This window comes from Ptychodera flava, chromosome 1, assembly GCF_041260155.1.
Source record: "Ptychodera flava strain L36383 chromosome 1, AS_Pfla_20210202, whole genome shotgun sequence".
Lineage (NCBI taxonomy): Eukaryota > Metazoa > Hemichordata > Enteropneusta > Ptychoderidae > Ptychodera > Ptychodera flava.
Genome location: NC_091928.1, coordinates 48,395,360 through 48,411,037, shown reverse-complemented (window position 1 = coordinate 48,411,037; position 15,678 = coordinate 48,395,360). Strand labels below are relative to the sequence as shown.

General features: G+C 39.0%; 1 protein-coding gene across 1 annotated transcript; it reads right to left on the bottom strand.

The window, feature by feature from the left end:
• Positions 1–274: 274 nt before the first annotated feature.
• Positions 275–15,532, bottom strand: LOC139139982 (nose resistant to fluoxetine protein 6-like). Its single transcript, XM_070708967.1, has 15 exons — positions 14,797–15,532; positions 13,467–13,627; positions 10,917–11,001; positions 10,237–10,330; positions 9,246–9,439; positions 8,541–8,705; positions 7,364–7,457; positions 6,701–6,790; positions 5,732–5,903; positions 3,875–3,954; positions 3,182–3,289; positions 2,557–2,704; positions 1,799–1,985; positions 1,433–1,575; positions 275–920 (listed from the first exon to the last, which is right to left on the bottom strand). The coding sequence occupies exons 1-15, from the start codon at positions 15,116–15,118 to the stop codon at positions 804–806; spliced, it is 2,160 nt and encodes a 719-aa protein (XP_070565068.1). The 5' UTR covers positions 15,119–15,532; the 3' UTR covers positions 275–803.
• Between the last annotated feature and the right edge of the window lie 146 nt (positions 15,533–15,678).

Here is a 15,678-nt window from a genome sequence, read left to right as displayed (position 1 = left end):
TTACAAGGTCTGTGATGGGAGATATCAATCTCCATTTGAATACACACTGTGTAGTCTCTCAAATTTCGATGCAGGCATATTTTTGCGGACCAATAGCAATTTTTCAGCGAACGATAAGAGCCAGCAATAGCGAAATATGCGAAAGTTTTAAAAATGCAAGAACATTGGAAAAACTAAACAATATTAACCAAAATATGCGATTCTTCCTCAGTAGTTGCCGTTTACACAGATTGCTGTTGCACTATTCGCAAATGCAGAGAACTGGGAACGAGCTTGAGACGTACAAACCGTTTTATTAATGGATTGCTTTATTTTTTATTTTATCAAACACTACACATTCAACAATTTGAAAGTACTTTTCAGTCGCATGGCCCATGATTCATTCATTGAAATACTGTAAAATGTTCGAGGAAGCATAATCTCACTGATTCGGTCTGAGTTACTCATCGTACGAGTTCAGGCACAGTAAGCTGTAAAGCCCCACAAATATTGCAATATGCAAAACCGTGGTAACTACAAACGACTAGACATTCTCTTTGTAAAATGTATTAAATCTTGAAAACTGTTTGACATGGCTGTTCGGTAATCGATAATTCTGATGCAATAACAAAACAAACACACACTTTGGCACATATAAAAGATCAGGTTTAAATTTTAAAGCACAAAACATATACAAGTCATCAAAGACCTCTTGATAAATGCATCTGCTTGTGTATGTGATTGTACAATCAATGCTGAAAGTGCAACTCCAAATGACGCAGGCCAAGTCCTACTGGAAATAGCGCCCTCTATCGTAGGCCCAATCATGCATCCTTGCGCAGTAACACCCTCTCCAACTTGATCATAGGGGCTTCAGTCATCAAGGAGACCACGAAGGCTATGCAGTAGGACAATACTGACCAGGAAACGTAGAGATGAATCTGTTGAATGCGAGCAGAAGTGTTAGGAAGTCCAGAAATTAATTGGCAGTTAACTATTTATGTCGACAGTAACATATTTTGGGTCTTGCTCTCATGACAATTTCTTCCACTCTGTGATCAGTATGCGTGTTCAGGTGGAATGCATCTCGGGAACAAACATTTGCACACTCGAATTTTGGAATTTCAAATTTCTCTTGATTTAGGCAGTTTGTATCTCTAGTACCAAATTGAGAACGGTAATCTCTGATTTTTACTGCACATTTTCAGTCGGGGCGCTTTATACCCAATGAAAGGTGGTAGATTTATAATGTTGTCTTGGTAACAAAGATGCAGACTCACATGGGTGAAAGGCAGTCGGATTTGTGTTAACACACTGATCTGAACACAATATCTCTTTTGGGGCTTAAAATTTCACCACTACACAATTCATTCAACCTCAATAAAACTTTTGAATCATTTTGAAAATATAGCTGTCACGATATTTTTGAAACGTTTGTTTGTTTATAGCTTACCATCTCAACATCAGAAGCATGGATAAGTCTGTCTCGGTTGATCAAGTAAACTGTAATGACCATTGGATGAAACAAGTATGCGGCATACGTCATTCGACTGAGAGGTATCCAGGCTTTCCATGCAAGTATCGAGTTGATAGGTCCTGTAAATGGAAATATTTGTCACACTGTAGATTATATTGGCCGTGCAATCTGTAGTATTTCTGCAGGGCAATAATGCTCGAATTGTCCTTTTCGAGAGGGCGGACTCAAGATGTATGGAAAGCGAGGGTCAGGATTAACACCTGGTGAAGCCTGGGCAGTTAACAACTCTGGTGTGTGCTATGTACATGCAGCCTTCACAGAAAGTTGACAAAAACTCTTTACCGCCATTTCCTGTCAGACAGGCAAACGTGAGCCAGCCAATGGCGACGCCCCATGCCGTTCGACCCACGGTCATGTAAAGGATATCGACCCAACGTGATAATGATGAAGCGTGTTCAATTCCGTAGACCCCGTACAGTACTGCAAGACCGATTGCCCAGGCAGTTATCCAGCAGACGATATTTAAGATCTGTCAAGAAATAAAGACAAAACTTATTGTACAAAGTAGTAAGTAAATATGACTCAATTTCATTTTTTTAAAACCAAATGTGAGAAACGCAGCAACTTATATGGCTTTCTTTTACTAGTATCAGCTCAACACATATATTGGACCTGTTCGTAGGTATGGTCTGCTATACTGGCAGGTCAATTATTGGACCAATGTTACCACTATAGTTGTATACTTTCATGGACTTAGTTGAGACAAATATTTCCCTTTGGATCTTGCAATCTTGGCAATTTTGATTACTTTTGAACGTCAATTTTAAATACATTTTCTCATCAAGAAGTATCAGCCACAAGCAAAACAGAAAAAAAACATTTTTTTTACAGTAATGAATAATAAAAGCTCCAAAAAGCTAACATACTGTAAATTGCGCGGGAAACGAAGTCAATATTCGTGAGCGGTATCAACTGGATTTTAACAGTTCAGACCATTCGAAGAGTTCGGACGTACATGTAGCTATCCCACAAGCTAGTCCCCTTCAAAACATTTAGGATACTTTAGCCAATATTTGCAGGTGACCCCGTGCATGTCTTACTCTATTTATCTTGTAGTGGCATGACGTCATCACCAAGCGGTATCCGACAAACATTCCGATTAAATAGGTGGAGATTCGAGTCCATGGCTTGGGGTAGTAGTAAAACGAAGACACATAGTATGTCAATGAGTCATTAGCAGTGCTCCATCTGAAACAATATGGCAGTATTTTGCGTGGTTAAGATATAGAATGCGCTTTGGGGACAGATATTGGGACCCTCAAACTTACAATACTTTTTGGTCTACAACTTAAGGGGCTCATTTGGTACCTAAAGGAGCATTTAGAGTTTCCACCCGCTAATTTTTGAGAAAATGGAAAATGTTATTTTTCCCGTAGAATTAACGCAGGAATGGCGGCCATTTTGAATGTAAAATATCGGTAAATATCAAGTAATTTGCTCCCCTGGCGCCACATTTTGTACAGTGACCAGTGATTTTATTCTGGGCAGTGAATGGTTTAAAGAGTTTTGCGGAAAGTTAAAGTAAAAATTTGTCTTTCCATTTAAAGGCGCACATGTCTTAATTGCCCGATCCGCTTCCAATCTGTTCCGGGGTGAGGGAGAGAGAGAGTGAGAGAAAGAATAGAATACTACCACTTTTTAGCGTTGAATCAGTTGTCTACTTACATTACATCCATGTCTGAAGTTAGATCATAATGAACGCCCAATACAGCTCTCGTCGCTAGGCAACAAGATATAAGAATAAATAGAGCAGCACATCCGATTCTTGGCCGCCTGCAAGATTCACGTACGTCAAAAATTAGTCTATTGCATTTTTTGTCAAGACACCAACATTTTCTACTTAATACCCTGGACGCAACTCTAAATAGCCTTCATTAATATATTTGCCCTCTGCTAACTGGGGAAATGAAATGTATGTTAATTGTGACTATCACGTGACAGTAATATAATGATTCTTTGGTGACATTACTGACAGTACCTGGAAATATCATCTCCATATGCTACATCAATTAGTAGATGTTCTCTTTACCTGTGTGAAGCGCATGCTGTATCATTTGCTCGTGATAACTGACCTGACATATTTGCCCACAATACTAAAGAACCCTTTATTTTACAGAGGCACTAGCGACTAGTTGTGCAGATAACCGTTGAAATCCTTCCTAACTATAGAACAAATAAGGTTATTGTAATGAGATGCACATAAATTATACAGTGAAATGGAAAAATCAGCAACCAGCATTACATGTCATTTGCGAATAGTAACCAAACATACAGACTTTTAGCAGTGAAAATGAAAGTATAAAATTGCAATGACATGTACAGACATGTACATGTACGTGCAACGTGGGTGATACTTACTTGTAGAGAAGCAAAATCAACAACGGGCTGATTACATGGAATTGCATGTCATTGGCAAGATACCAAGCTGGTCCATAACACTGAAAACAAGTCATCGTTGATGACACAGTCCCCACTTGTTAATGGGTACTTTGATTACATGTCCTCAGAGAGGATAGAGTCCTCTTCATTAATTAGGTCTGTGATAAAAATACTTTGATACAGATGGCGCTCAATGGCCAAGAATGAGTTCCATGGTGATGAAAACATAAAACCAAAGAAGGCCATCATCCTAAAGTTCATAAAATGAGTCAACTAGGAATTAATCAACAGGATGTTGCAAAACATTTTTGCATACAATCCTAACACTTAACAGATTATCACTTGTACCATATTTCATAAAGTTTGATGCAGTATTTACAACACAATGAGATCAACATCTGTATCAAGTTTCATCACATTTGACGTTGTATTAATTTGTGGCTATATCACCCTAATTAGGAAAGTTCATTACTTATGCAATTACAAATTAATTAAAATGACACTGATAAATGTCTTTTCCAATGTTAAAGCAATGTGAGCTTAACGTCTGTACAAAGTTTCATGAATTTGATGCAGTATTTCTTGACATATCAGCCTATTTACGAAACTTCAATAATTGATATGTTACTGCTACATGACGTGAAACAAATTGACGAGCATATGTATGAAATAGGTCAATGTCCTTGTACCAACTTTGAATAAAATCGGTTGAAACATGTGTGAGTTATGGCTCTGTACATGAAAAAATCGTTAGAAAATGGCCGCCTGGCGGCCATATTGGATTGTATCACAAAACAAATTGACGTGCATATCTATGACATTGGTCAATGTCCTTGTACCAACTTTGAATAAAATCTGTTGAAACATGTCTGAGTTATGGCTCGAACATGAAAAAATCGTTAGAAAATGGCCGCCTGGCGGCCATATTGGATCGTATCACAAAACAAATTGACGTGCATATCTATGACATTGGTCAATGTCCTTGTACCAACTTTGAATAAAATCGGTTGAAACATGTCTGTGTTATGGCTCTGTACATGAAAAAATCGTTAGAAAATGGCCGCCTGGCGGCCATATTGGATCGTATCACAAAACAAATCGACGTGCATCTGTATGACATATGAAGTAATTATTGTACCAAGTTTGAATGAAATCGCTCCTTGCATCTCTGAGATATCTGCGTGAACGGACGGACGCACGCACGGACGCACACACGCACGCACGCACGCACGGACGCACACACGCACGGACACGACCAAACCTATAAGTCCCCCCAGACGGTGTCCGTGGGGACTAATAAAACATATATACCATGATTAAATAAGCATGTGTCGTTTAACTTTATGTTGTAAAGAGACAAGTTGTTTTCATTCCCAAGTAACATTCACTGAAAAAGGCTTTAAGCTGCAATCGTTATCCAAAGTCTATGACATATTCAACCGCAAAGATTACAAATTTTGATAATTTTTCATTCTTGTTCATGATACCGAGCACACCTGTCTGTCGGTCAAATGTATGTCTTCTTTCATCACTGTGAACTTCAAGATAAAGTACGGGAAACTGTTCTCATCGCTGATCACGCGCTATTTGGATCATGGAATAATTGGTGAAAATACTCGTTTCCAGCAGTCAGTCTAATTCCACACCACGCCTTCCGCGAAACATTACCAAATATCAAGAACACTACACATTATTGCTCGCCCAGGATTAGCACTTTTATGTTTGCAGATGTGGTGTAAGTGCCGATATTTCTGAAGGTCACACATTGTAACTACTGCAATTTTACTGCGATTGAATTAAACAGAGCAAGAGGTCAATCACATAAAAGTACTCTACCTGTATTTCAGCCGGCCAAGGCACGAGATTATTTATATACAAAAGATTCGTCCACCAGTACTGATAACAGGGTTCCTGAATTCCATTGGCCTCTGCCTTGTATGGACCATTGCCCAAATATGGCATCAGATAGGCCCAAAAGAAAATGGCGAACATGTACATCGGTGTTAATCTAGTGAGAAATAAAGCATGTTAGATGATTTACATGTATTACTTTTAAACGACTTCAGTTGTGTTATTTTCAATATGTCAACACATTTCACATGTTCGTGCCCCTGTCTCTCCCTGTCTCTCGACGTTGGCACGCTCGAAGTGTGTGGGTGATTTGTTCTTACACTCCTTATCATAGCGTGACTGAAATTTGTTTTCGTTTGACGAATGCTTATTGATTGTTCGGTGTCTCCCACCAAATACCTGCTAACTATTCGACGAATGAAGAAAACATCAGTGTAGACATGTTTGTGAGAGTATTTGATGCGAATGAATGTTGACAATATTTTTATTAGAATGATCTAAGTCTAACATTGTTATCGTCACAAGTGTTTTCTACAAGAAAGTATAACAACGGTGTAGTGACGAGCCGTGAAAACACTAATCCCACATCGCAATGGGCTGATATTGAATGTCTCACACTCGTTTGGGAATTTCTGCCTCTCCGGTTTATCTGAGACAGAAATTCCCCAATCGGTGACAGACATTCAATCTCAGCCCATTAGCGTGTACGATTCTATAAGTCCTTTTCCCTGTCCGAGTTTTTCTCTGTCGTTTTCTGTCTCTCCTCGAGCCTCCTCCTCCTCCTCCCTGTCCTCCTCGCCCCCCCCCCATCATCATCATCATCATCATCATCATCATCATCACTATCTTCTCCTCATCATCATTATATCATGAGTCAGACTGGATAAAACAACTTTAAATTTGCGCATAGCAAGATCACCGTGATTGACGCCAGTGTACCTTAAAACAACTCACCTCCAAAACCTATGAAGATAAAACATCACCCAGTTCACCTTTCTGTCTTCTCTCAATTGTTGCAGAGTCAGATACGTCACCAACAAACCACTTTAGAGATAAACAAGCAAAGAACTAAATTTAGTACGAATGTGGAAGAGGCAGAAAACACAACATCCGAAATTAATATAAAAAATTTTGATTCGTGCATGGTTCAAACTCAGGCGTAGGGCAGCCTCTGGATCTGGCCGAAGACTGTGATGAGATAAGAAAACTTTGGTGCCCGTTTACAAAGTATTTGAATCTCCCGCCTCCAGGTCACTTATCGACCTCGCTCACGAGGAAAAGGTCAGGGTGTCAACTGGGCCTAGGGCTGTCATAAACCGTTCGCACTCACACAGACACTCTGAACCCAAACGTCCGACCCCACATGAACTAAAAGTTTTTAAATCCAGTGCCAAAGTTGACTCAGATATAGTATTAACACTATGGTGTGAACGTATTGTAAAGCGGCGAAACAGGATCTTCTTTAACATTCTAATTTTTCTCAGGATTGCAAATATTAGCTATCTAGAAACCTACAGTGTGCCGGCCCGTGAATTGTTATGCTGACCATATAGGACAACCTTGGGAGGGGTATCTATTTTCTGATGGCTATTAATGGATGTAACGATATCACATTACCTCAGGAAGAAGAAAGTGTCAACAGAAAACGTAGCGTTTTCGATCGCCTGGAACGTAAATCTTTTCATAACGTCTTGCATAACAAGTACATTGTCTGAAACAAAGGGATTTAATTTGGTTTAAATAGAGGAAGTTAGGGAACGAAGAGGCGTTTAAATAACGTGACATTAAATATGTTTGCCCACAGACACTAAAAGGGAGAGCTTCACTTCTGCTATTATTTGACTTGTAGCTTCGTCGATATATTTTACGTGTATCTGAGACGTTGATCGCCATTTTATGAAAAACACGATTGGAACTAATTTGGGATGATTGGATCTTCAGATTCTTCAAATTTCTCAAAAACATTAGGTGCTCTATAGCTGAATGTTGCAATATTACAATTGACTCATAAAAAAGTGTTTAACTGCAGAAGAAAAGCAGATGAGTTCGTATTTGCAGATTAAACTGACATCATTTCACAATCCAGTTATCCCAAATTAGTTCCAATCGTGTTGAAAGTAATATATTCAGGAGAGTACGCCTTCCTTTGGTTGTCATTACATTGATGGAGACTTGCAGCTTACCCAAAATGAAACCTATCTATCTGTAAGATCCGTAGATCAAAGTCGTATATACTGATTCTTATAATGTAAAATTGAATTTAACAACAGCACCATGGTGAGTGTTAACAAAGCACCCGTCTCTGTGTCAAAAGACTGTCACCGCCAAATTTTGGTGTTCACTATATAAAGTTTATTACAGTGACTGTCACATTTTCATACGTCATGAACTGTGGAATATTGCCAGGAATAGGATACATCAAACTCTGCCCCGAATAGTAAAAAATGTGAGGTAGTGTGCGCCCCAAAGGTAAAGGACTTAAACATATGCTCAACTTTCCGTAATGAAACTTCCAACCCTCTAAGAATAAATCATGAATAAAATCAGGGGTCGCCTTTCAAAGTTCGAGGACAATTTGAGAGTCCGAGTATCTCTCCCTGAAGTGCATTATACCTCATAAGTTTTTGTTGATTGGCGATGGAAAAAGTGCATACATACAGTCCGAATATCTACTTGCATCTAGCACCAGTGCTTTATTAATTCCATATCAACCAAAATAAAATTGTATCTTTTTTGACAGTAAAATACAACTCGCATCAGGATTTTGACTATATAATTTCAGATTAATACTGACCGGTGAATACCATTAAGGTATAGCTGTGTCCCAGTATAACCCACCACATACTGAGTACTCGTATACCGTGTATAGCAGCCAGCGTGCCCGCAGTGTGTCTTGTGTCCAGTATCTTACGACCATTCTCCAGGACAGAAAACGCCAGAACACACTGACCAAAGATGCCTGAGTAAAAATCAATGAACAAGATCATAAGTTTAATCGGAGCACCGAAAGATTTCGGAAGATCCCAAGTGTACATACATGGCTTAGACTATAAAGTAACAGTAATAACGGCAATGAGATTTCCTTTATAGATTTTCATCCTGTGAAACTGACCTACTTTTATCGGTGAAATTTACATCTTATGAAACATCCTGTGTGAATTCAACTTGCAGTATCGAAATTGTTTGACGGTTGAAGACCGGGTTCACCATTTACCATCATAAATTATCTTATTCGTGATTGCATATATTGTCAGCAGAAGTAGGCGAGAACATAGACTGTTTTTTCCATCTTACTTTTTGAGATACATTGTAATGTGTGGAAATATGTATCTCCTCGGTTCTCACGCAACTCACATTGTTTTATGACAAATTTCAGCGGATTAATACCGAATCATTGTCATATCCTTTCGGCTTAGGTTTCTTTTCCACTAAAATGCAGGAGTATAAAATAAACCGGTGAGCTCTGGACTTTCTGAGCAGTGAATATGCATGATCTTACCTGGCTGGTACAGGCAGCGTTTCCGATCTGCCCATTTCAACGTCAGTACTTCATGTTCGTCAGTACTAGTGATGTCATCATCCTGCAACGTCACCGGGAGGGCGTCCTTATCTCTCTCGTGGTTTTTCAAACGTACGAATAGTTGGAACACAGTGCCGACGGTCATGAAAAACACCAATACGCCACTAATCGAGCTGAAATTGGTCAAGATTTTTAAAGGCTTAATTCGACACACTATAATATCAACACTGTCTTCGATTTTGTCTTCTTGAGACACTAACAATAATGCCAGGAATGCACTTTGGAACTTTTGGGTCATTCTGTAATTACAGGGCCATAAGCAGACTCAAACATCCGTCGTTCGAGGAAGAGCGCCCTCGAACGACGGATCTAAAGCTTTCAGTTCAGGTCATATGTTGCAATGTCATTAATTAATATAATTAATTAATATAATTGATTAATATGATTTATTAATATAATTAATTTAGTCCCAAGAAAGCACATGTGAGGATTTAGAGTGATAGTCGCATACATTTCGTCAGCCTTGAAAGAACTGTTGTAATAATTTTTAATGGTAAAAATAAATAGTTCCCACTATCATATAAATTTCATTTATCTAGAGGACCCCTTGACTAACCACCATGTGGTGAAAGTGATGTACCAAACATACTATGGCCACATGTAGGGTCTCGCCGGAATTTTCCGGCGCTCAAGATGTATAGTAACTCATCATGGCACCGGATATTTTCGGCGTTTGAGGAAGTCAAGGGGTCCGAAATAAGAAACATTATATTTAATATTTATGTATCGAAGAGCACTGAGAACGCAAGAATTCATGGCAAAGGAACTACTAAACAAAGATGCAATATAGGTACTGAATGGCATAAATGAGATTTCTAAGTGACAATGTTTCGTCTGATTATGAAATATGTAGGCTTGGTAAATTTATGTACAGATGTGATCAACAATCATCATTGAAATGGACACTCACAGCATAACGATGGCTCCCGTGGTTAGGTCGGTTTGGTTTTCTGTGCAGAGTACTGCAGACGCGTTCAGACCCTTAACAGGTAACATTTCCATGCCTGAAAATACGTCACTAAATGATATGAGTGAATGAATATCCCGTTGGAATATAAAGAATTCCTAGATAACATTTTGTTGATTTATTAAAGACTCTCATTCAATTTGAATTTAATGATGAAAATATATTGTATGCAACGCTTGAAAGCGTTTTGCTTTCCATGACAAAGTTTACATCATTTGTAAGAGTCGTATATCCTCTCTTCTGCCGTCGAATTGTAACATACCTCTATGCAAGTATGAGCCCCGAGTTCATTTGCAAGATGGAGCTGACATCGATATCATTGGTGTGCTGAAATTTCTAATCAATTTAACGGAAGGGGTGAAAGGTAAACTGTCATCTGTTACAGTTACCATGGAAAGAGAAAATCTAACCAATCACAGATTTTAGGCGGGTGGCCGCTTTTTTTTAAATAGCGCCCTCACATGGGTATTTTGAATACCAAGGAACGCCCCTTTGACCATATATGGGCATATTTAGATTACAGGCGACTGTATACCTTTAGTGATCGGTAGGAGCAGCCAGCGCTTCTCTCGCAAGAGCGTCACGTGACGTCTAAGGCGGACACTACCTATACAGTAACGCACCTTTGTTGATGAGTTCCAAGACTTCGGCGTCCTTGCATGTATCCGGCACACATACACCGTAATACATCTGGTTAATATACGTTCCCTGTGATCGTGGGAAAATATGATTTACATTTATCATTGCAGCATAAGCCAGCATCAAAACTTCATTGTTGAATAACTATATATTGCTTCATCACTACCTTTTGCAATGTCACGTGTTTGCCATGGCGACGGTTTCGCACTAGCATTAATCATTTAAAGAACGTTGGTTGTTTTCTAGAATAATACATTGGACAGGGGAAATACAATTATTGTTCCTCTTATTTTTTGAGCGAAACTACAAAGGCGGCGTGCGATTTTTTTTATTTTTTTTAAGAATCAGCAAAATTTCCTACTGATGATTTTGATTCTACATTTTACAAATTGTCCACAACACAAGAGGCATTACATACATATACAGTGACAAAACAGCTTGAAATGCTGAGCACTTCTACTTGCTCGCGGAAGAAAAAAACAGTAAAAATACGCACAACAAAACTGCCCTAAAATATTGGCAGAAAAAATCCAATTGGCTACAGAGAAGCGGCGAGGATCAATAGAATTATTCTTTCTGCACTGGCCTTAATGGACTATTCAACGAACTGGTCACCGGTCTCACATTCTTATCTCGTAAGCGAATTTTGGTTGCTATCGAACGTATTTTGTCACAGAACTACAATTGCGATTTCTTGGATGAGGCAGAGCTTTGTGCCATTACTTTATGGCTGTCTGTCTAGAAAAAACGATTGACCAGTGATGGCATTGTGAGATTGGCTTAGGGGTAAATGCACCTCGGGGACAGATATTCGAACGATCAAGTTTTTTCAATACTCTGTAGGTTCACCTTTGCGGGGGCTCATTAAAAAGCTGTCTGAGTAGAACAGTTTTGACTTACTCTTTTGACAAGCAAAATTGTGTTTTACCCAAGAGAGTTAACACAGGTATGGCGGCCATTTCGAATTTTAAATATCGGTAAATGTTTTTCTTTCTCTGGTACCGGACTTGCATGCCTATACCTGATTTTTAGCTCACGTGTGTAAACACGTGGGCTATTGTCATAGCGATGTCTGTCTGTCTGTCCGTGTGTGTGTGTGTGTGTGTGTGTGTGTTAGTGTGGTGTGTGTGTCTGTCTGTCTGTCTGTCTGTTTACACGATAACTCAAAAACGCCTGAACGGATTCAAGTCAGATTTGGTACACAGGTACCATATGCTACTTGCAAGAACTGATTAGATTTTGGTTAGTGTGGCTTGCATATTAATGAAGTTATGCAATATCGTTTTTTTCCGTACAATGGTTTCCCTATGGAGACGGTAATGACAGTGTGGACATGTATCAAGAAATACTGCACAAAATTTCATGAAACTTTTCACAGATGACAATCTCAGAACATTATGATGATGCTGTGAGTGTCATGTCAATTACCTTCTCATTTGCATATTTAATGAACTTTTGTTATTAGTGAGATAACTCCGAAATTACTGCACCAAACTTGATGATACTTGCAACAAATATTGATCTGATATACATCTAATTATACTTAGAAGCATTGGGCAGTGTCAAGTTAATAAATAGGTCATTTGCATATTTTATGAAGTTTTGTAATTAGTCATATTACTCCGATATAACTTCACCAAATGTGATGAAATCTGCTGCAGATACTGATCCGACTGATATCTAACTGTAGTGTAAAGCATTAAGTAGTGTAAAATTAATTAAGGGTTCATTTGCATATTTAATGAATTTTGTAATTAGATATATAATTCTGAAATTACGGCACCCAAGTCTTTGAAATTTGGTACAGATACTGTTTTGATAAATATCTAATTGCACTGAGAAGCATTTGGCAGTGTCAAGTTAACAAATAGGTCATTTGCATATTTTACCGAGTTTTGTAATTAGTGACATAACTCCAAAATAACTGTACCAAATGTGATGAAATGTCTTGCAGATACTGATCCGACAGATATCTAATTGTGGTGTAGAGCATTTACTTGTGTGAAGTTAATTAAGGGTTTATTTGCATATTTAATGAACTTTGTAATTAGTGATATTACTCCAAAATTACAGCGTTAAATTTGATGAAACTTGCTACAGATGTTGATCTGATGGATATCTAATTGTCCCATGAAGCATTGAGCAGTGTCAAGTTAATTAACAGCTCATTTGCATATTAAATAAAGTTTTGTAATTAGTGATTAAAATCTGAGAGTACTGTGCGATGTTGAAAAAAACCTGCTTCATTTAGTGATAACATATATCTTATTGTTCTGTGAAGCGTACTACTATTAATGAACCTGTTGTAAAACACGTGAGCATATTCAGTTCATATCTGGTTATCCTTGATTTTGATAAGGAAATGGTTGAAAGTTTCATCGAGGAAAGTTTGACAAAAGTTTGCCTTTCACTTGCGTGAGGCATTATACCTTTATAAAGCAAATGCTAATTTGTATAAAGGGTTTGTGTACGTTAGATGGCCCCTTCATAATTACAGTTGCCCAAATCATAAAAATACAAATACAAATACATACCGTGCCGTCGATCTCGATTATCGCTTGGCAGTACTTCCCATTGAACCCTGGTTTGCTGTCATATTCGTGACCTTTGACACTTCGGCACTCCTCCGATGATCCGACCCATTGGAACGTTCCGTCCATGATGCCTGACGGGGGTTTCGCAACAGCGTCAAACACTGGCGGTGAAGACGGGAGAACACGCAGTTAGCATGGGCAATGTAAGTTCTAAATATTTGTGTGTTTTATGTAGCAGTCAAAATCCTGGATATTATAGAATTTTTCATCACATTGTTTTACCGAACCACCTTAAGCTTACTATAGATACACAAAGGCAAAGTGTATGGAGCTGCAAAACACGAATTACCGAGTCAGATACACGCGCCGACTCTAATCGTTTCTGTTTAAAACTTTGTCTTGGTTACTTAGCTAAATTTAAGAAGTAAAAAGTCCCAGAAAATTCCCTCTCGAGTTGACCCATAATGTATTTCTTCTATGTCCGGAGGCTTGTTCCTAGGGAAACAAATATTTCTTAATTGGTATAGGCCGTATTTTCTCAGAAAAACAAACAAAAAATTTAATGGCAGTAGTTTTTGTAGCAGACTATTGTCTGTCCGTATGTGTCCTTTTCAGTGTATCTATTCCAGGTCTGTGTGTATCTATGCTGTAATCAGTTTCTTCGATAAAGAGAATACAGCCAGCCCCGCATTGAGAAGTTGACATACACAGTGAAGTGGTAGAGTTGGCCTTTTTGCACATGGGGACAATCAACTTGTACTGCACCGACGATATTATGTGGCGTCACTTCTTAGTTTCACATCTTTGGGATGCAATATATGTTATACCGGTTGTATTTCAAGTTAAATAAACGACGTCATATATTATACAGGCCTAACTGTAAATTATATTTGCTGAACCAAAATTGATCACATGACAATACGATATGAATCACGTGACGCTACGACAACCCTAGCTTATACATACCAAGATCACGCAAAACTGCGCGAGCAAAAATCGTAAAATTTTAACCTCTGGACATTGCTCTTCTCTAAGTTAGGCGCTAAATCTTCACTAAAGTTCTATTAACCACGGCATTCCCCTCCCTCTACCTATTTTATGGTACCCGCTGACAGAAATTTCTGGGCCGTCAACTGTAAAAATTGAAATTTCTTCCCGGCCAACGGTATAAAATATCGACTTTTTCTCCCCGCCCGCTGACTATTTTTAAAATTTGCCCGTCCGCTGAAAAACAGCGTACGGACACTTCTTTGCACAAACAGCTTCGTTGACGGCACCTTGAGAGAGAGTGCAATAAAAGTGTGTCAGTTTAGAGAAAGCTTGAACTTACTTCTGATGGCGTACTTTTCACCGGCTGCTACGTCACTTACGTATTTCCGGGTGTCGTTGGTGCATTGCTGGCCGACGTTCACCACAGCTAACATGTCGCTCAGTTTGTTGTTGACACCTTCCGGAATTCTGATGTCCGTGCCGAGCACAGGCCGCGGCAAATTTTCTCTGTCTCGCAAACCGATCACCTGTTTCGAGTGTAACTCGCCCGGGATCGCTAAGTTGCCGCCAAGTCTCATGTGGACGCGATTGAATTGGGAAAAGACTGTTTCACACGAGTAGAAAATGACTCCACAAAAAGCCAAGTACTTCAGACAAGCCATTTCAGCTCAAATCTCGCATTCAGCTGCCCAAGAACGAAATCAGGTCAATGTATCCCACAAGATCGCATATATGTACAATGGGGTATTAAAAACTCTGTATGGCGACCTTATGTCAACCATGTCTTTCGTCGTTCTTCTCTTGTCATGTCAGCAGTTTACCATGACCTGAGGTCGGGACAGATTTCGAGGTCACAGGGTGATGACGCTGAATGCACGGTACGACCCGGTCCCTGCTGAACGTAATAATATTTTCAACAGGTTGTGCGAGTACTTTAATAAAACACGTGTTCTTTACAAATATGGGTCTTTTTAGATAATCAAGCGCCTGCACCGTCATCTACAGACATGCAAGAACCCGGAAAAGAGACGACAAAAGATGAACGTAAAAACGAGAACACTGGGAGTGGTTACAGTGCGCCCTCAACGAAAGATAAATATTTTAGTGCAGCAAAGTACAAATGTGTGCCTCAAACCATCTTACTGAAAATCATTAAAGTTAGCAAATTCCTCATTAGTCAGTGACTGTGTTTCTTTTCTAGTCCGGTTGATAAAGGAGACCT

Excerpts from the sequence above, each read along its gene's own strand:
- LOC139139982 (XM_070708967.1), bottom strand. The coding sequence starts at position 15,118 with ATGGCTTGTCTGAAGTACTTGGCTTTTTGTGGAGTCATTTTCTACTCG. Across the intron at positions 10,331-10,916 it reads CTTGGAACTCATCAACAAAG|GCATGGAAATGTTACCTGTT; the intron begins GTGCGTTACTGT and ends ACGTATTTTCAG. Across the intron at positions 5,904-6,700 it reads TATCTTCATAGGTTTTGGAG|ATTAACACCGATGTACATGT; the intron begins GTGAGTTGTTTT and ends ATTTCTCACTAG.